At 49.3% G+C, this 21,806-nt stretch overlaps 1 protein-coding gene across 1 annotated transcript; it reads left to right on the top strand.

Moving 5' to 3' along the window:
* Positions 1-1,705: 1,705 nt before the first annotated feature.
* LOC132218521 (phosphofurin acidic cluster sorting protein 2-like) lies at positions 1,706-20,825 on the top strand. The gene is given in 11 exon segments (XM_059669807.1): positions 1,706-1,726; positions 6,721-6,831; positions 8,405-8,923; positions 17,692-17,773; positions 18,332-18,823; positions 18,933-19,080; positions 19,174-19,351; positions 19,459-19,561; positions 19,564-19,903; positions 19,905-20,113; positions 20,116-20,825. Coding segments are annotated over 11 exon segments (2,913 nt in total).
* Positions 20,826-21,806: the final 981 nt, after the last annotated feature.

Raw genomic sequence — 21,806 nt, 5'->3', positions numbered from 1 at the left:
CCCATGCCTTGTGACATTTCTGCAAGAGGCCAAATGTCTGAGTGCTTCTGTTAGAAAAAAGGGAGGGAGTCAGAGAGCTGTGCATGTGGATTGGGTGGTGTGGGTGAGTGGGGATCAGGCTGGCCCACACAGAAAAGAGCTCCCAGAGGCTGAGCTTAGGCAGGAGCACAGAGCCACTCACGTCATAGCCCAGGGCCTGCAGTCTGGAGGGCTTCCTGGGGTGGGGCCTTGAACTGGGACTTCAGTGATGGAGATGGGACGTTTCTTCCTTGGAAGGCACACAAAAGGCAGTGATGGGGGTAACATGTTCTCTTCCTGGATCTACAGAAGCAGCTCCAGAGCAAGATGAAGAATCACCTAAAGTGGCAACGCCTACTCTGGTGCCCTCTCCAGAGCCAGAGCAGATTCCAGACACAGCCGTCAGTCAATGAACTTCCAGATGTGGACCCACCTGCAGCTTGTGAGCAACGCACCTCAGCTCCTTTGGAACCTGTGGTCTTAGGTCCTGGGCCACAGCGTGTGTCAGCTGCCACAACAGAGAGGGCTCCCTCCCCTCATTTATATGAAGTTTTAAAATATTTGTGTTCATCATATACATGTATACAACTTTATGTATTTTTTCATACTATTCAGTAACATATAGTCTAATTAAAGAAAATGTAATGAAATACTCTTAAACATAAATTTCATTTAGATTCTATAAAATTTAACTCCACAGTCCTTCAGAGCCTTGAGCAAGTCCCTTTCTTCTTGGTCTGCGTCGTGTTACTATGAGTCATATGTTGGGAAGAATTAGTCTCTCAGGAGCCATCTGCTCTAAGGATGTGATGTACTTGAGGCCCAGGACAATGGGACTTTGGGGGAAATTGACCCACCAGCATTGGGGCAGGGACCCTTGATGTCAGGGCTGCAAACCCACATTGTGTTTGACTTCATCTCCCACCAGCACATGGACAAAGCCTGGCCTTAAGCGCCCCCTGGTGTCCACGTTGCAAAATGCTGTAGGGTTTAACCAGCAGAGAGCAGTTCCTGAACACTGACTGCCACCTGCACCTGGACAGAAAGTCCACCCTGCTCCACGGGCACTGAACAGCTTTCTGAGCATCTCCTCTGTCGGCCCACAGCACTGAAGAGGGAACAGGGAATGTCCCAGGGCCCGGGGTCCACACACATCTCCTCCACAGGCACTGCTTCCAAGTCTCCTCTGGGGTCAGCGTCTCTCTCCACGCTCATCCCCTGAGCTCTGGTTCAGCTGGGCTTTTTCCTGAGGCTCTTCTGTATCACCAGAGCCCAGCAGCAATTCTTTCTCACGCCCCAAGGCTGAACAAGGTTGTGGAGACAGCCTGGCTTCTCCATTTACATCAGTCCTCTCCACTGCTCCAAACCACCCTGTAGAGAAAGGACTGACATCCTTCTAGGCACCATGCTCTGGAAAAAGCTGCAAAGTCTCTGAACAAATGGGAATAATCTTTGTACCAGACATGCAAACCATGCCCTCAAGATGAGCACCTCTCTGGGCTGACAGGGGCACTAAAAAATTCTAGTGGAATGTGACAACTCCTATGGCTGACATGGCACCATAAGCACTGAGAACAGGAGCCCATCTGGGGACCATACACAAGGCTCTTTAGGATCGGATTCCTAAAGCAAACCGGAAGATGCATAAGGATTTGTCTACCCACTTTATCCTGATTTTTCATGCGCCATGGCAATTGAGGGAAGCACTGTGAGATTAAACAAAGGCTGGAGATGTAAAGGGAGGGTAGGTTTACCTTAGAGACCATGGGCCTTTGTACATTTAGGATTGCTGTTAACAATCCTAACATTCATTAGTTGGGATAAACCAGATTTTGAACAAATATATTTAACAAAAAAAATGGTTTTAGAGTAAGTCCTGTATGCTGGAACTGCTAAGTACTAGGGATCAGCGATGCTAAAGTCTTTTCAACATGATTATCATTGGAATACAGATATATGAGGACAATGACATCATGTGGTTCCCATAGTACAAGTGGGCTTAGGGTGACAGGAAGAGGACATTTCTTTGTGGAGAAGTATTGTGTTTCCACTTCCAAAGAGAGTCCCTATAGAGAACTTTCTATTTCTAGTCAGTGGAGATATATGATATTAACCAGGCAAGCCAGGCATTGAGAGACATTTCAGGCAGAAGGAAGAATTAGAAAAATAGAATTGAGTCAGGAAACAATAAGGGATGTGGGGGTGGGCTTGCAAGTACTAGGATCATCAGGAGGTTGGTTCCCAGGACCAGAACAGGGATGGCTGAGCAGAGAGCAAGTCAGACACCAGCTCTGGGAGCCCTGGCATGATGGTCCCTAGCAGTGACCCGCTGTCCTGGTACAGGAGGGAAAAGGGAAGCAGATGTTCCTGAGTTTGAGAGCAGGTAGAATGAGAAGCAGAAGGGCATGGACAATAGTAAGGAGAGAGTGGGGTGTAGGTGGGGAGACGTCACACATGTCCTAAATGATGAAAAGCTGCAGAGTATGGTGAGGACAGGTGTCCATGAAGTGGAGGGAGGTGATGGTCTCAGCACTGAGGTGCTAATAAAATGGTGGGAGTAAGAGGTGGATGAGGCAACCTCAAGGACAATCCCGAGTTTCCTGCAGGTGAGACAGAAGGAGATTTTGGAGACAGTTGCCTATTTTGTCCCTAAAGAATGTGGCCTGATTGATGGGTTAGTAGGAGACTGTGGCAGAAGTTAGTAGTTACCAACCTGGGTGATGGAATCTCAAAGAGGGGGGCTCCTGAAGCAACAGAAGCATGTCTGGAGGTTGCCCAGAGTACACAGGTGAGTGCTGACTGGCCTGCTGGCACCATGGACACACCCATAACTGTGGGAGAGCCAGCGCTCCTCAGCCCGTGTGTCCTGCTTGTTTCTGAAATCCTCAGATGCTAGCACGCTTTATGATCTTGAAAAGCCCAAGGGTAATGACATGACCCTTCAGATGAAAGATAAAGGGCCTGCTTATTTAGGATGCTCAGCATAGCTCTCCACTCTCCCCTCAGTGCCCTCTCCTCCCTACTCCCCTTCAGCCCTGTCTGCTCACTGGGAACCCCGAGGTTGTCTGCAATCCAGGCCTAACTTCACTCCTCATACTTGGAGTACCATCAACAAGTGGTTTCCCTAGACTCCCAGCTCCTGGTTTTTAAGGAACCATTGTGAGAATCAGCTCAGCTAACAGGGTGACTCTCTCACCTCCATAGGGACACGCACACAGTCTTAAATACACACAGATGCACACTGAGAGAACACAGCTCAGGAGCCCAGGGCACAGGACTAGGGAGCCAGGCCTCTCGGCACAACTGAGTGTCTCATTTCCAGTGCCCACATGTCCCCAATCCACAGAACTCCTGTTTCACTGGTGCCCTCTTCCCTATGTCCTCCGCATCATGCTGGGGTAGAAGCTGGTAGGCATGAGGTGCCATGTTGATACCTGGGCTCCTGCTCACTCACTGAAGTCCCATTTAAATGACAAAGTCAATTTGGCTCTAAGAACTGAGCTGATCTGTAATGGATGGATCTGCCTTTCTGTTCCCTCCGCAACTATGTCCTGAGCACTCACAATGGTCCATGAGGAGAAACCATAGGGCCTGCCCCCAAGGAGCTCACAGGCTGCAGGCAAGGCAGACACAACCATGCAGACACAGTCATGTGATAGGGAAGAGCAGTGGCTGTGTAGAAAGGGAGCAGGTGCTAAGAGGAGGACTGGAGGCTTCTGGGTGAAGGGCTGAAAGCCTGCACTGAGGTGGCATTTATTTTCACATCAGTATGACCAGAAAGAGCCAGCCCTACACACACTCAGGTGTAGTTAGCCTGGCGGAAGGCACAGCTAGCTGTGCAGACACTTAGAGGCAGTAAGTGTCTGGATGGAGAGGAGGTTAGAAAGATGGATGCATGGCTGGAGGGAACTGGGAGGAGATAAGGGAGGGAGGGAGGGCAGGCTCAGGGCCTGGTGTGGGACAACTGTGCTAGTGATCTATTGCTGAGAGTTACCCCACACTACAGACTTAACCAATGGACACGCATTAGCTCACAAGTCTGTGACAAGGAATCCCGTATGGCTCAGCTGGGACTACAGTGGTCTCACCTGAGGCAGGATATGTCACTGAGGATCTGAGCTCACTCGGCGGCTGGGGGTCTTTAGGATTCAGTTTGGATGGAAGACCTGTCTCCTGTCTGTCTGTTGGTCTCATTCAGTGCCACGCCATGTGGGTCTCTCCAGATAGCAACTCCCAGCACAGAGGCTTATTCCTCAGTGTGGCCTGAGAGACAGAGAGGTAGAAAGAGAGACAGACAGACAGACAGACAGACAGAGAGAAAACAGTTCAGTGTGAGCAAGTGTGAGGCACCAACTTTTTAGAAAACAAAAATTAATTGAGTTTATAGAGCAAGGAAGGGAGAGACAAGTAGAGAAACATCCATGCAAGAGAGCAGCATCGATTGGTTGCCTCCTGTACCCGCCCCAACCAGGGATTGAACCTATAGCCTAGGCACGTGCCCTGTCATGGAATTACACCAGCAGCCTTTTGGTGCACAGAATGACACTGAACCAACTGAGCCTCTCTGGCTGGGCCAGGCACTGACCTTTAGAACCAAGTCACTGTGGTTGTGTTGGATCCCTTTGCCGTCTTTTCTGCAGGCACTACTGACACCCACACTTAAGGGGATGGCACACATTCACACCACAGGAGGAAGGTGAAGACCACGGGGAGTCCCTGAGGAGAGAACTGCTGACCTGAGAGGTCCATGCCTTGCCCAGGATCACAGACGGTCAGAATGCAGAGCCTGAAGTAAACCCAGCTGTGTCCTCAAATTTGGGATCCTAGGTGCACCCAGGTTTGCTCAGGGGCTCTGGAAAAGGCTGTGCTGGTAGAATCGTGTGCAGACATGGAGATGGCATGGGGGAGACAGTGGGCATTTGGCAGCCTAGACGGTATTTGTCTGAAAAGACGCTCAGATCTGGAATCAGGAAGGTGCACCACTGTCCACAACCCACCCACAGTGGAGAAAGCCAGGCCCCCTTATGTTGAGCTCATGCTTACGCAGTCCTGAATCACATCCTCATTGGATAACTGGGAAACAGAAGCCTGTAGTCAGGCAGAGATTGGCCAGGGTACATGGCATTCAGGGTCCAGAGTTCAGGAAAGTTCAGACCTTCTAGGCCAGTGATGGCGAACCTATGACACGCGAGTCAGAGGTGACACACGAACTCATTTTTTGTTTGATTTTTCTTTGTTAAATGGCATTTAAATATATAAAATAAATATCAGAAATATAAATCTTTGTTTTACTATGGTTGAAAATATCAAAAAATTTTTATATATGTGACATGGCACCAGAGTTAAGTTAGGGCTTTTCAAAATGCTGACACTCTGAGCTCAAAAGGTTCCCCATCACTGTTCTAGGCCAAGGCTCCCACCTCCCCCACAGAGTTGGTTTGGAAATTAGAAATCCTGACCTATTTGGTAGCTCCTGCCTGTTCCTCCCTATGAGGGCCGTTTTGTTCTGGGATCCAGAAAGGGAGCACTGGTATGCGCGTGCGCACGCGCACACACACACACACACACACACACACACACACGCAGATGCACACGCACACACACACTAACAGTCTAGATGTGATGATCTTGGGTGGGATTAGAAGAAAAGCAGACACAGAGGAGGTGACAACAGGAAAGAAAAACAGGTTGGAGGCACTACCTACTTGTGACAGTCCTCCTCCTACTTCACAGCTCCTCCCCCACAGGAGCCTGAACAGCCCTAAGAAGCACTTGCTGTGTAACCCATTGCACAGGCAAGAGAGATATGGGCACTGACAGGCACAATGACTTCTCCAGGATCAAGAAGAGTAAAGAATGAGAGGTTGAGTCTGAGCTCAGGTCGGTTTCCTCAACTCTGGCACCCTGGCTGCACACAGAGCTCCTAGAGAGCTGGGGGGGTGTTGGTGTCACTGTGTACACATAAGGGGCTTCATGGAGAAGAGGGGTCTGCAGACAGCAGCCCACAGGACTACTTGCATAGCTGTCATGAGATGAGGGGACTCAGGGAAGACAATCCCAGGTATGAGGTCACTATCCAATAGAACTTTGTACTCCCGTAACCAGGCACCCACATTTTAGCCCAGCAGGTAGCTCACTTGCCAAGAGGCATTTGGCAGAGCAAGATGTTCTCTTGCTGTTTTCCCCGTGATTGGTGCTCTTGCTTCGGGAGACCCCGCAGTGAGAGCTTTTGGAGACGGTGCCGACGTTGGTTCAACCCTCGTTCCAGACGTATCTGGCCTTGTCCAAAAACATGGCCTCAGGTAACACAAGGTGGCCTGGGTCAGACCCATTCAGACCAGGCGACCTCTGTGTGCGATCCCTGTGCAGTCCACATCCCCTCCCCTTGATGTGGTGGGAAGAAGGACCTGAAGGGAGAAGCCTGGGGGCAGGAACAGCTTTTGGGGCAGTGAATCCCCTAGAGGTCCTGCTGTGTTCAGACCCCAGGACAGGGCAGGCAGGTGGAGATGGGCTTCCAGCAGGGTCCCTTATCTGTGCCAATGACACTCCTAGCCCTCTGGCTGTCAGACATTTTCCTCTGCAAGGGAGGTCTGAGTTCATCACACTGTGTGTGTGTCGGCAGTGGAGGGACCCAGGGGTCACAGAACCAGCAAAACAGGGCCCTGAGGCTTTCCCCCTGGTGACTGGGAACTGTCTTCACAGAGCCCCACGCAGGAGAACAGCGAGGAGCTGAAAGAAGGGGTCCTCAACTCCCTGCCCCTGCAGGAGGCACAGGTGCCCCATACATGCTCCAGTGAGCAGCATGGCCCCAGGGTGAGTGCAGGTGCTGAGGTGACCCAGACTCCAGGACTCCATGCTGGCAAAGGGGTCCCTGGGTTCCAGAAGCTGCCCTGTTATTCTCTCAAGATCCATCCTGGATTCCATTTTCCACAGTAATCTGGCTCTCCATCTCCTCCTCCCAAGCCACTCTCACTGTCCGTCATCTTTCAGATGAGATGCAAAGTCACTGCCCACAAAGTTTTAGGAATATCAGAGGAGAGACTTTGTACCATTTCACCTCATGCTCAGTCAAGTGTATTTTCGAATTTCTCTACAAACGTTCCCTTTTTAACACCCATCTCCAAGTGTCCAGGTCGGCCTGACAATGCTTACACACCTTCTCCCACTCTTACACACCATCATGATGAGTAGGGATGCTTTTTCCAAAAGGACATGGGGCTCAAGGTACCAAGTCTCTTGCTTTGCCCTTTGCTGCCCCCCGAGGACCACATCCCTGTGGTCCCTCCAGGTCAGGAGCTGGGGCCTCCCTGGGATGCACAACATACTGAGAGGGGGACCTGTTATCAGGGCTGGCGATCCAACTGTTCACTGCTGTGGGATCTGGACATGATCCCCTCCTGTGCCATGTCAAGGGTGCTGCACTGAACACCCCACTTGTCCTAATATCCAGACCTGCCCACCCCTGGAAAAGCCTCTGTGTTTCCATCTCAGAATGGGATCTTCTGTCAGAAATCCCAGGTTGACATTGTTCACACCAGGAGGTGCTGTCCATTCTCTGCTAAGAAAATGAATAAGATACTAATGTGTCTCATCATAACTCACCTTCAAGTGGATTCCGCCAAGAACCTTTTCTCTTGTTCATGTAGAAAACATGAAAACCTGTGAAGAATTTTTCAGAGTTTCTCTGAGCCAAAGTGTAAACAATTGCGCTGAAGCAAAATCTCAACCGAATGAGATAGTAATGCTCCAGTGAATGGCAGCTTTGCACCTTGATTTATACATTACAATCAAAAGAGGAGACTTGTGTGGGTTGCATGAAATCCATTGGTGATAGATTAGGGAGGCAGGAGAAATCAAAGCAGGGAATCTCTGGGGTTGGATAAAAGGTAAAATGATAGACACATACTTCTTTTACATAGGTGTGAGCAGGATAGTTAACAGTCAACAATGAACTCAATGACAATAAGCGGATTTGTGGTCTTTGCAGAATGATGCCTGTGCTTTGAGTGTTCTGAAAGAAGGAAAATTACTTTGACATTACAAAAATATGTTGCTGTAGATTCAAAAAGACAATAGACAAGCTCAGTTAAGGTAAAGATTGACCTTTGTCAGGGAAGATGACAGCCTGGGACATGACTCCCCACCATACACTGCTTTTACAAGTAGTTTATAAAACACTTTAATTTCGGATCATCCTTTGTGGTTACTTTAGGTCTCTGAGTTTGCAAGGCCGCCAGGTTAGCATGTGGTCTCTGTGATCACTCTTGCCCCACCTCCAGCTACCAATCCCTGAGTGCTTGGGGTTCAGTCTGAGCTGTAGCCTCCAACCCACCTGGCAGTTTATGAGCTGACCCTGATGCTATGTGCCCCCTCTGTCCCAACACAGGGTGCAAATAAGGCCTCTATGGGGCCTGCGGCTGCAGGCCTGGACAACCTGCCCGCTGCACTCAACACTCAGGTGCCGATGAACATCTTTGCTACCTGGGAGGTGGACTGCTCCAGCCCCACCTGTGTGCCTCGGCAGTGCAGCCTCGCCTTAAACAAGCTGCTGATCTACAGGGAGCTGGAGAAGGAGGTCAGGGGTGTGGTCATCAGTGTGAAGATCCAGGGCTGCAAGACCATCTTGAGGTCGGATGAGATCCTGCTGCCCCCCAGTGGTCAAGTGCAGACCGACCTGGCGCTGACCTTCTCCCTGCAGTACCCCCACTCCCTCAAGAGGAAAGGCAGCACCTTGCAGGTCCTCCTGCAGCAGAAGCAGCGCCTCAGCACCCAGGCCCTCATGGGGTATAAGACACTCGCCATGGGCACCATCAACATGGCTGAGTTGATGCTGCGACCCCTCCAGGGCGGCCAGATGCTGAGCCTCCATAGCACCATCACGGAGACATCTGCCCATGTGGCTGAGGTCAGCATCTCCTCCTTGTCCAGCCAGCCCATGGAAGTGGAGGACAGCACCCGGCAGGCTGGCCCCAATGCCAAGTCCAGCTTTAGTTACTCTGACCATCAGGCTAGCCGTGATCCCAGGCTCTGGCAGGACCAAGAGGAGGAGGATTTTGACTTTGGGGAGTCCAAAAAGCAGCTCCAAGGAGGAGGAAGTGTGCCACCCATGACAAGGGAACAATATGCCATCAAGAAGGTTGGGGCGTGGCTGCGTAGGGAGAAACTGTGGGAGGAAGAACTGAGCCTGGAGCAGGAGTCTTGGGGGAATGTCACCGAGGAGGACGATGACCTCAATGTGCTGTGTGATTCGGTTGAGAACATTAGCGACAGTAGATCATGAGAGTTGTCCTCAGTACCCCAAATCCCTGGCTCAGGCCATTCTAGGAAGACCTATGTTACCCCGGCTCTCAGAGGGAGATCTAGACCATCCACAGTGCCGGAGCCAGAAGGAGCAGCCAAATCCAACCAACGTGACAGGATGAGATGCTAGAAATCAGCGGGCACATCACCAAACCGAGTCTCTCCTCATCCCCTCCCCCAGATCCTCTGGGCAGCAGGTGGGCTGCTGGGGCTGGAGCACATCCCAGAAGGAGCGACAAGTGGCACAGCCACACAAAGGCAGGTCAACAGCCTGGACAAGCACTGTCCTGACCGACTGAGCCAGCTGCAGATCCCCAGGATGACAGTGTATGATCAACTAAACAGCATCCTCATCTCTGACAACTAGCTGCCGAGAACACCCTCTCCTCAATGCCTCTGACTGGCAGGGGCAGTTCCTGGCTGAGTCCTGCAGCAACACATGCTGGCGAGGTGTGCACCTGCTCCAAGCCTGAGGTCCAGGCAGCCTTCAGCACCATCATCTGGAGGATACAGGCCACTGTCCTCCTCTCCTTTGAGGCTTGTGGTCCCAGGTCCTGGGCCACAGCATGTGTCAGCTGCTATGGCAGGAGGGCTTTCCCCTCCCTGATAACAGCAATATAAAAAAAATTGTTTATCTTACACATACTTCGAATTTTAGTGTATTTTTCTTATATGATTCAGTAAAAGAATACTTATTTAAAATAAAATTTATTTAAAATAAATTTAAATTATATAAATTTTAACTCTATGATCCCTCAAAGTGTAAATTCCAAATTCAAGTACATTCACAATTTTTCACAACTGTCACATCACATCACAAACACACTCTAGTTCTGGAACATTTTCAGAACCCACAACCTAGGTATGTGCCCTGACCAGGAATCAAACCTGCCACCTTCTGGTGTATGACATGACTGTCCAACCAACTGATGAGGCACCCTGTCCAGGCTTTGAGAGAGCAATATTTTCATTTGAATTTTTCATTCTGGTTTATACTGCAATTGGATACCTTTTCACATACTATTTGCCCTGTTTCTTGTTTTGGAATTTCAGTTGGAGGGCTTTTGCCCTCTTTCCCATTGGATTGTTAGGAAATCTCAATTGCTATGGATATCAGCTTTTTGCCATGTCACTTGCAAATGGTTTCTCTAGCTTGCCATTGTCTCCACTTGCTGTGTGTTTTGCCAAGGAAATGCATTCCATTTTGATGTGGTCAAATCTGTCTTCTCTTATGCTTTTTGATTTTGTTTCTCACTTTGAGTGGAAAAGATGTTTTCTGTCTTATCTGGAAGATAGGCCAGGTTGTATTGTGCTAACAGAGCCCTAAACCTCAGTGGTTTGCAGCAGCAAAAGTTAGTTTCATAGTCATGTGACTTCAATGAACTGATGGATTTCAAAAGGGTTCCTTTTTTCAGATTGTTCACCTGTTCTTCATTTTTTATAGTAAGGATGAAAGTAAGGACTTCCTACTTCTTATATGTCAGAGTGGAAACCAGAAGTTGACGTTTTATTTGGCAATGGCCTGTGGTGGACATGACGTCTATTTCCCCCTTTTCTTACAGCTGCCTGTTTCCACATCCAGGTGGTTCTGGGGAGTGTGGTTCAGGGCCCTGGAGTGGAGGTATCAGCACATCTAACTGGCCTGTTGCCTTTTGGATCAGATGCTTTTTCAGTGGTTGTATGTGGATATAAGAATCTTTATACTAGTGACCAGAAAGAAATTCTGGATATTCTCAATTAAATTAGAGCAGTCAGAGAGTGGAAGAGACAGAGCAGTCAGCCAGTAGTAGCGGGGAGCCAGCAGTCTGAAGGGTCTTGGGTTTGATTCCAGTAAGGGCACATACCTTGGTTGCAGGCTAGATCCTTGTCCCTAGTCTGGGAAGAGCAGTAGTCAACCAATCGATTTCTCTCTCACATCGATGTATGTCTCTCTGTCTGTCCCCCTTTCTTCCATTCTCTCTAAAAATCAATGGAAACTTATCCTTGGGTGAGGATTAACAACAACAACAACAACAATAATTTAGTGAGAAGAATGGCACTGCCACTTGCATTAAAACCTCAGGCATGTTAGCTGAGTTCTTTAAGGCTTGCTCCTTTCATGTGGAAAATGAATTGCAAGGATAAAATTAAGTAAAATGGGCTTAACATAAAGAATAGGCACATGGTGGACACTCAATATATATGGTCCATTACTTTATTAATACATATGTATGTAAACAATCAGGTGGAAATGCAAAGTGTAACGTCAACAAAACAATCTAAAGCCTTAAGATGTTAACAGGAATTGCCCAGGGCCTTCCAATGCTCTATTTCTCCATTTAATCCTAAGTGGAGGGACTTCCTAAATTCTAGATAGAAAGATAAAATGTTGCAAGGGCACATAGTCTCATGAATTAATCTACAATTTACTTCTTTGAAGTAAAAATCATAACAGGATTTTGGGGAAACAAAAACTATTCTAAATTTTATCTAAAAATAAATATGCAAACAAATCAGGAAACAGTTGAAAAGAATATAAGAAGGGGACTTGCTCTGTCAACTAGAAAGGACTCTCAGGTAGTGCGGCCCTGGTGCTGGAGTGAGCAGGTCCTGGGAGCTGGGCAGCGACATCAGGAACAGGGCAGAGCACACATGGGACTGAGTGGATCATTATGGGGCCCTTTGGCAACAAATAGCCCTGGGACAGCTGTTTATTGCCGTGGTTCTCAACCTTGGCTGCACATTAGAATCAGCTGGGAACCTTTTTAAAATCCTGATTTCTGGGCCTCATCCTCCGGAAATTCTGTTTCTTTGTTATGGGTTGGGGCCACAACATTAGTAACAAAGAAACAGAATTTTCGGAGGATGAGGCCCAGAAATCAGGATTTTAAAAAGACTCCCAGGTGATTCTAATGTGCAGCCAAGTTTGAGAACCACTGATTTAGGGGAACATATTAGATCAGTATTTCAGGTCTCACCAAAAACATTTAAAATGAGTTTAAGATGAATACATTTTACCGCGCCTTTTTTTCTCTTGAAAGTCTAGAGCAGGTGGAATGAAAAATTTAAAAACAAAAAATGAGAGAATATAAATAGACTCTATTCACTTCCATGATGTAGAGATAGATAACACTTTCCACATGTTGATGTTTTTTGGGGGGAGATGAGATGTAAAGGAGGAAAAAGGTCAGTCCTATGAAGTCCTGAACAAAGAGCCTTGCAGACACAGATGTGTGTGCAAAGGCCCTGAGGTGGGAAAGAGCTCCCCGGGTTTTAGGAATGAAATACAGGCCAGGGTGGCTGGAGTAAAGACGAGTGTGAGACAGAAGTTGTGCAGGTCATGGGGTCCAGAGCCTGCAGTCTTGTTCAGGTTGTAAGATTTATTCCAGGTGCAATGAGGAGTTTTAGAGGATTTTAAGTGAAAGATTTTAAGTGAAAGATATTTAGTAACTATCTATTTGTATTTTACAACAATATTTTAATAATCAGATATGGCTGTTGCATTTTGGATCAGATGCTTTTTCAATGCCTGTCAATTTCATTAACTTTTATAAAGATAACTTTTTAAATTTTAGAATATTCATTCTCAGGTTTAATTTTCTAAAAAGCCAACAACATCTGAGAAATTTAATTATTTTTATTTTAAATTTATTTTTAAGAATAGTTGATATACAATCTTATATAGTTATAGTGTTTCAGGTGTTTGATATTGTAATTTGACAATTTTATCAGCTCACCAGTTCGTTCTTTCTTTCTTTCTTTCTTTCTTTCTTTCTTTCTTTCTTTCTTTCCTTTCTTTCTTTCTTTCTTTCTTTCTTTCTTTCTTTCTTTCGTTCTTTCTTATTAATAACTAGAGGCTCAGTGCAAAAAATTTGTACACTCGGGGGGTAGGGGGGGGTCCCTCAGCCTGGCCTGTGCCCTCTCGCAGTCTGGGACCCCTCGGGAGATAACGCCCTGCTGGCTTAGGCCTGTTCCTGTGAGGCAGAGGGCAGGCCCAATCCCTAGGTGCATCCCCTGGTCGGGATCAGAGCAGGGCCAATTGGGGAGTTGGGGCGACGCACCCTGTCATGCACAGAGCAGGGCAGATTGGGAGGTTGCGATGCCACCCTCAGTCATGCTTAGGGTAGGGTCGATTAGGGGGTTGGGGCACCACCCCCTGTCACACTCAAGGCAGGGTCAATAGGGAGGTTGCGGCAACCACCCCCTGTCACGCACGGAGCAGGGCCCATCAGGGGGTTGGGGCTCCATACCCTGTCATGCACAGAGCAGGGTCGATCAGGGGGTTGGGGAGCTCCCCCCTGTCATGCAGAGAGCAGGGCCCATTAGGGGGTTGGGGAGCTCCCCCCTGTCATGCACAGATCAGGGCCGATCAGGGGGTTGAGGAGCTCCCCCCTGTCACTCACAGAGTAGGGCCGATAGGGGAGTTGGGGCACCGCCCCCTGTCACACTCAAGGCAGGGTCAATAGGAAGGTTGCGGCGCCACCCCCTGTCACGCACAGAGCAGGGCCAATCAGTTGGTTGGGGCACTGCCCCCTGTCACACTCAAGGCAGGGTCAATAGGGAGGTTGAGGCGCCACCCCCTATCACACACAGAGCAGGGCCCATCAGGGGGGTTGGGGCTCCATACCCTGTCATGCACAGAGCAGGGCCCATTAGGGGGTTGGGGAGCTGCCCCCTGTCATGCACAGAGCAGGGCCAATCAGGGGGTTGGGGAGCTCCCCCGTATCAGGCACAGAGGAGGGCTGATCAGGAGGTTGGGGCACCTTCCTCTGTCGCGAACAGAGCAGGGTGGATAGGGAGGTTGTGGCCCCACCCCCTGTCACACACAGAGCTGCAGGGCGATCAGGGTGTTTGGGCGTTGCCCCCTGTCATGCTGATCCTGGTGCCGGGAGGCCTCTCGGCTCCACTGATCCCGGTGCTGGGAGGCATAGTACCCTTTTACTATATAGGATAGAGGCCTGGTGCATGGGTTGGGCTGGCTTGTTTGCCATGAAGGGTGTCCTGGATCAGGGTGGGAGTCCCCACTGGGGTGCCTGGCCAGCCTGGGTGAGGGGATGATGGCTGTTTGCAGCTGGTCACACAGCCTTCAGGGTGGGCGTCCCCACTGGGGTGCCTGGCCAGTCTGGGTGAGGGGCTGAGGGCTGAAGCTCCCAACTGCTCCTTTTTTCCTCTTATTTTTATTCTGGGCCAGCTTTAGCTCTGGCTCCAGCTCTGAGGCCTCTGCTGCTGAAAGCAGGTATCTGGTTTTTGGGTTCTATAATCGAAACAATGTATAACTCCAGCTCTGAGATCCTGGCTCACTAAAAGCAGGTTTCTGGGTTTTGTTTAGCTTCTATATTTGTTACAATGTTTCAAACTGCAGGCTCAGAGGCCGGCAGCAGCAGGCGGGGAACATTGGAGTCCTCTGTCACTGAAGCAAGCAAGCCTCATGTTAGTTTCAAGCTGCCTGGCTGCCGGCCACCATCTTGGCTGGCAGTTAATTTGCATATCTCCCTGATTAGCCAATGGGAAGGGTAGCGGTCGTACGGTAATTACCATGTTTCTCTTTTATTAGATAGTATAGCTACTTTATTCATATATATATATATATATATATATATATTAAGATATTACATATGTGTCCTTATCCCCACGTTACCCCCTATCCCCCCGCTCATGCCCTCCCCCCGACCCCCTGTGGTCCGTGTCCATTGATTAGGCCTATATGCTTTCATATAAGTCCTTTGGTTGATCTCTCCCCCTTACCCCCACCCTCCCCTACCTTCCCTCCAAGGCCTGACAGTCCACTCGATGCCTCTCCGTCTCTGGATCTGACATTGTTCATCAGTTTACGTTGTTCATTATATTCCACAAATTAGTGAGATCATGTGGTATTTATCCTTCTCTGACTGGCTTATTTCACTTGGCATAATGCTCTCCAGCTCCATCCATACTGTGGCAAATGGTAAGAATCCCTTCTTTTTTACAGCAGAGCTACACATATAGTGGAAGTTCTATAGAAGGGGGAGAATGGATGTTAGAATTTATTAGCTTCAGGAGAGTTCAGAGATAATCTCTGAAATTTCTTATTAATTTCGTTTTTAAAGAGAATTTATCTGTGCTCCTCCTTAGAAGTTTCTAATTTCCAAATCAAGATGTGTTTCCTATTCATTCAATCAGTTTAATTTTCAGGAGGCATTTTTCTAATGGTGGTGTTTGTATTTCTTGCCTGGGAAAAATTAATTAAGGCACCGAAAGACAACTGTATATTGGCCATTTTCAGTTAATATTTTCTAGTTAAATCTTCTCATTTCTGTAAAGCACTTGCAAGTCAAGGTGTCCTATCAGGAATAGTAATGAGGGCTGGAGTCTGGGAGTTCCCAGCCATGGAGGCACAACTTCCAATGTTAATTATAGGTGTGTTTGTGGCTCTTGTTTTTATTGTTGTTTGGTATCTGCAGTCTCTCAGCAAATTTTCTAGAGGTGTGATGTAGTGGATTGAGGTTTGTTGCTTTAGGGCTTGAGCAGCATGTTGCTCCCTTTCCCAGAGTCTCATTCAACCCTCTTATGTGCCTCGGTTTCTCTCCCTGCTGTCTACAACAACCAGAAGGGCCACCAGTGCAGGTGGACCAAACCTGATTAGTGCTCCCCCTGAAGAGCCAGTTAGTTTAATTACAGTTGTGTGAGAATTTATGGGGCTCCTGCATGTCCTGAGGACTGACCTCTGACACAGCAGCACAGATCCTTACTTGTCTAAGAACACCTGAGATTCATGCAGGAAAGAGCATGTAATTGGATATTGAATTACAATATTAAGTGAAAGATTTTTCACAATCAAAATCCCCTTCATCTTCTGAGATGAACAAGACCAGCTGTCATTTGTACAGCCCAGGTGTTTGCCCCAGACTCTCAAATGGCAATTCCAATGGAAAAGCCAGTGGTCAAGTCCAGGCCCATTTTCCCTCCTGTCTCTCCTTAGCCTGGGATCTGTCAATCGTTAAACTTAGTTCCCCCAACAGTATTAACAATACGGCTCAAATAAAGTCCGCAGCACAAGCAAGGGGAAGTCCTGGGTCCAAGAGACAACTCACACAAGTTCACCAAATGGACAGGGAGCTGGGAAGTCAATGGGCCCTTTCCTGCATCCTAGCACCAGGTGTAGGTCTGCACAGTGGTGCTGGGTGAGCTTTTCCGGGATCCTGCTGTATTGTGCCAAGTACATGTCAATGTAAGAAGCATTCAAAACTGTGAACAATTGTAGAGATTTTATCTGAGCCCACCTGTCAATTGCCATGAAGCAAAATCTCAATGCATTGAAACAATGCTGTGGAGAATGGCCGTGTTCACCTTATTTTAGATATTACCATCAAAAGTGGAGATGTATGTTTGTTGTATCAAATCCGCTGGCGATAGATACACACATACTTCTTCACACTGGTGGATATAGGATAGAACAGCCAACAATGAACTTAATAACAATGAGGGGATTTGTGGTCTCCACACAGCACGGTGTGTCCAAAACAAGGAACATTCCTTTGACATTCCAAAGCTATGTTTTTGTGGATTCCAAAAGACAATAGACAGGCTCAGCTAAGTTAAAGATTGACCATTTTTTAGAGAAGATGCCAGGCTAGATGTAGCGAAACACCAAAAACTGCTTTTGATTAGAAATGTTTTAACTTCAGGACATCCTTTGTGAAAACTTTAGGTCCCTGAGCTTAAAAGACCACCACCCAGGCATTCTCTGACCTAATCACAGGTTAGTGAGTGCCCACTTTTTGTGTGACCACAATCTCCTTTGATCACTTAGGCCCCACCTCTTGCCACCAAACATGTCCCTCCTCTGTTCCACCACAAGAGGACAAACCATCAATGCTGAGTAGGAAAAGGACCAGTAGGGTGCCAGCAGCTGCAGCTTCCTCACAAACTGTGGGCCAGGCCAGCACATCCACAGTGCTCAAAGCACAGGTACCCAGGAACCTGTTAGCTACCTGGGAGGTGGACTGCTCCAGCCCCAGCTGAGTGCCCAGGTGGTGCAGTCTCACTTTAAAGAAGCTAGTGATCTCCAAGAAGCTGGCCAAGAACCTCATCTCCGTGGTGATTTCTGTGAATATGCAGGACTCCAAGGGCATCCTGAGGTCCCAAGAGATTGTGCTGCCCCGCAGTAGACCGGTGCAGACCAACCTGGTGATCACCTTCTCCCTGCAGTACAACCACTTCCTCAAGGGAGAAGGTAACAAGCTCCTGATCATGCTGGAGCAGAGGAAGTGCTCTAAGAACAGGAACGTCCTGGGCTACAAGACACTGGCCTCTGGCGCCATCCACATGGCTGACGTCATGCACCAAAACCCCAGGTGTGGCCAGATGCTGAGCCTCTGCAGCAGAGTCAAGGAGTCCTCCACCAAGATGGCCGAGATCTGGATCTCCTCACTGTGCAGCCAGCCTATCAATGAGGAGGACAGTGCCAAGCAGACCAGCCTCAAGGCCAAGTCCACAGGTAACAACACTGAGGGCAGGATAAGAGCTCCTTTTCTGAGCTGTAAGCCAGCTAGAGTGGAAAGCACAGACAGGACCTTCACAAGGATGACTTCGAGAAGAGGAAGCCGAAGAAGCTGCAGTGATCAATACAAGGAATCTTGAAGCAGAAAGTCCTGGTGCTGTTTCACAGGTCCAAAGTGTCAGAGAGGGACCTTCGGGCTGACATGATGCGGAACCGGAGGAAAAGTGACCTCTACATGGAGGATGATGAGATCGTCTTTAGCAACCCCAGACCCAAGCTCAGGCCATACTTCAAAGGCCTGTCAGGCTCCAGCTAGCAGATGGAGATGCGAGGAAGCCACATTGCCAGGACCAAAAAGGAGCCTCTGACTGTTGCCCACATGACAGAAAATGCGTGGGCCCTGGGACGAAAACAGCTAAGTGACAGTGCAATGAATTTGTGGGCTACAGCACACCACCAGCAAGGTGGAAAAGATCCATACCTCCTCCCTGTCCATGCCGTACATCAACCATGAGGACAGCGCCAGAGAAGCCAATCTCAAGGCTGAGTGCTCAGAGAACCACTCTAATGGCAAGTCTGAGAACTTTCTCTCGAAGCTCGGGGCCAGCTACAATGCCAGCCACAGGCAGGAACAGGAGGAGGATGACTTCGACAAGGGGAATCCGATAGTCAGAAGGAGGTCCATGACTCGGCAACAGAACTACCACCAGAAAGTCTTGTTATGGCTGCACACAGTCAAAGTGTCAGAGGAGATGCTGGACATTGGGCAGGAAGGACTATGTGGAGCATTCCAGGAGGTGGAGGAGGACCTGGACCTCCTGTATGACATGCTGGAGAACGCCAGTGACAGTGATCCAGAAATCGAGGACGATGACAGTGTCCTCAGCACCCCAACGCCTCAGCTCAGGCAATACTTCGAAAGCCTGTCTAGCCGCCCAGACATGAGGGACAATCACAGTGTCCTCAGCAGCCCCAATCCCAAGTTCAGGATATACCTGGAAGGCCTGTCAGACTACAGCTTGCAGATGGAGATGTGGGGCCTCCACAGTGCCAGCATCTGAAAGGAGCCACTGAGTCTGGCCCATCTGCCTGAGATCACATGGGCCCAAGGAGGCAAGCAGCCAAGCCACAGTGACTCCAAATTTGTGGCTTACAGCATACCCACCCGTCAGATGGACAAGATCCTGGATGGCCACCCTGTCCAGTCAGCCCATGGATCATGATGTCGGTGCCATACAGGCCAGCACCAAGGCCCAGACCTTGCATAACGACTCTGCCAACATGTCTGAGAGCTTCTACTTTCAGCAGGCAGCTAGCTAAAATGCCACCCACAGTTCATCCCAGGGGAATAACTTTCATGAAGGGAATCTGATAGTAAGAAGGAGATGCATGACCAGGCACCAGAATTACCACCCGAGAGCTGTGGAATGCATGCTCATGGACCAAGTGCTGGAGGAGGTCGTATCCTCACAACAGGCCCTGGTGAGGCATGTCCCCAAAGTAGAGAAGGCCCTGGACTTTCGGTATCACCCTGTGGACAGCTCCAGCGAGAGTAGTCTAGACATGGAGGACGATGTAAGTGTCCCCAGCACCCCAAAGCCCACGCTCAGGCGATACTTTGACAGCATGTCAAGTGATGGTGGCTCTGACTCAATAGTCCAAGGAATTCACCTGGGGAGCAGCTGGAGGACAACCTGGAGGCAGAGTCCTCCATTTGGGGTTGGTTCACCAAGATGCTCCCATCCATAGTGCTCTTCTCCAAGTCTGTAGTCATCCCCTCCAGCAGGCCAAGGGGAAACAGGCTGGCCACCGGGGCTACAACACAGCCCTGAATGAGTGGTTCAACACCCTGAACAATGACGGCCCAGACCTACAGAGCCAGCGGCAGATCCCCAGGAAGCCCATGAGTGACCAGCCAAACAACACCCTCATTTCCCAGAACAAGCTGCCCGAGAACATCATCCTGGTCAACACCTCGGACTGGCAGGGCCAGTTACTTTCAGACATCCTGCAGGGGCACACACTGCCTGTGGTGTGCGCTTGTTCCACAGTTGATGTCCAGGAGGCATTTAGCATCATCATCTCCCGGATGCAGAGATATTGCAACTGCAATTCCCAAGCTCTGATAGCAGTGTTCTCACCAATCACCCCAATGGCTGGACTACATGCGTTTTCTGGTCATCCTGATGGGTTCCCACCCCCTGGCCAGATACCTGGGTTCCATGGAATGTCGCTACAACAACTTCTTCCAGGACCTATACTGGTGGGACATGTTCAACAACCTGGAGTCCCAGAACACCTTGCAGGACACACAGGGCGTTTTGTCGAGAATCACAGAGTAGGTGCCAACTGTGTCTACCTGCTGCCCATCGCAGAGGCCATGCTCAATGAGCAGCAGAAGCGCCCCAATGAGATGTCCTCACAGAAGCTCATTCCCTTAGTGTGGGCAGTGAAGGTTGGAAGAGTGGATCGATCTTCAGCCATGTCAAGAGATTCAGATGATGTGGACCCCTCATGCTCCAGTGTTCTTCCTGCCAGGAAGGCCTCATCCAACACACTCTCCCCTTCGTCAATGAGTGGGGGCCTCTTCTCCCCCAGCCAGAGTGTCCATGCAGAGATGATGGAGCTGCAGGTGGATTACGGAACAGCAGCCCAACCAATAGACATGAAGAGAATTGTGGAGAATAAAGACCTGCCTACCGCCAAAAGCACACTCAAGTGCTTCTTCCAGTCTATCCAGGCCAGCAGGCTGCCCAGCAGTGGTGAGGACACAGCAACACCCACCATGTCCATGACAGTGGTCACCAATGAGATGAAAAAGAAGGCGCCCAAGAAAACCAAGAACAAGGATGTGGAGTCCACAATCCAGTGCATTGAGGGCATCGGTCACCTGGTTTGCAAGGCAAAGAACCAGCAGAAAATGCTGCCAGTCGTCATTGATGGCACAGAGTCGAACGACGTGACGTTCTTCCAGCTGGCAGCCCAGTGGTCCTCTCACGTCAAGCTCTTCCCCATCTGCATCTTTGGACATCCCAATTCCACATTCTAGCCCTGCCTCTCTCCCTGCCCTTAGCTCTGCCTTGGCTAAGCCCAGAAGGACCCAGCTGCTTTTCTGTGAACAGATCGGTTTACTACAGACACAGGCCCTGGAGCCACCCAAAGAGAAACTGTTCTGAGTATGAATGCACTCAGAGCCTGGAACCTAAGGGGGTTGTTTCTCACTGGGAGCTCCTAACTGCTCTGTTCAATACAAGAATGCTCTTGTCCGTGGACATTCAGGAGGGTATTGTTGAGCTCGAGAATCATGGAAGATATGTTTTGGCCTCAGGATCCCCAGCATTCCAAGTGAAAAGGGTTATGGTCTTGAGAACCTGCCCATCCTGGAAGCCAGGACTCTGCTTCCCTGGGGAGCCAGCTCCAGCCTGTGCTCAGACTCAGAGCTGGGTGGCCAGAGCTGAAGGGCTAGCCTCTGATTGTTGGCATTCTGAGCAGAACAGGGAGGCCGGTGAGCCAGCCCTTGGATCCAGCTGCCACCCAGCCAAATGGCCCCAGCACCACATTCTTGAGATTTCCAATGAACTTCAGCCTCACAGGGAGAAAAAAACAAACAACAACAACAACAAAAAACCTGACCTGTGTGGTGCACAGGGCCCTGCTATACTGGCTAGACAAAGTGGTTGAATACCTGGGGAGGGAACCCACCTTCATTCCTGTCTATACTTACAGAACTTTTGTTACCACCCAACAGCTGTGAGACCAATTATTTACCAGGTGAGCCCCTCCCCTTCGAGAGCACATGATCACCAGGCCACCTGTTGGCTGTTTGCCTTCAGGTCACTGCAACTCTCTGAGTGTTTGTTCCTCTGAACCCTCGGTGAACCCAGGAGCTAGGGTTATTGTAGGGACTCACTGGGGTCCTCCCTGGTAAGTATTCTCTGGGTGCCTAGACAGTGGAGAGGTCTGCTGGAGGGGCTGTGATTGAGCCAATTGGTTATTTCCTATTCTTGTTTAGGAAGCCACTGCCAAATTT

This window comes from Myotis daubentonii, chromosome 16 (assembly GCF_963259705.1).
Source record: "Myotis daubentonii chromosome 16, mMyoDau2.1, whole genome shotgun sequence".
NCBI classification, from domain to species: domain Eukaryota; kingdom Metazoa; phylum Chordata; class Mammalia; order Chiroptera; family Vespertilionidae; genus Myotis; species Myotis daubentonii.
Note: the sequence above shows the minus strand (reverse complement) of the source record. Positions and strands in the feature narration are given on the sequence as shown.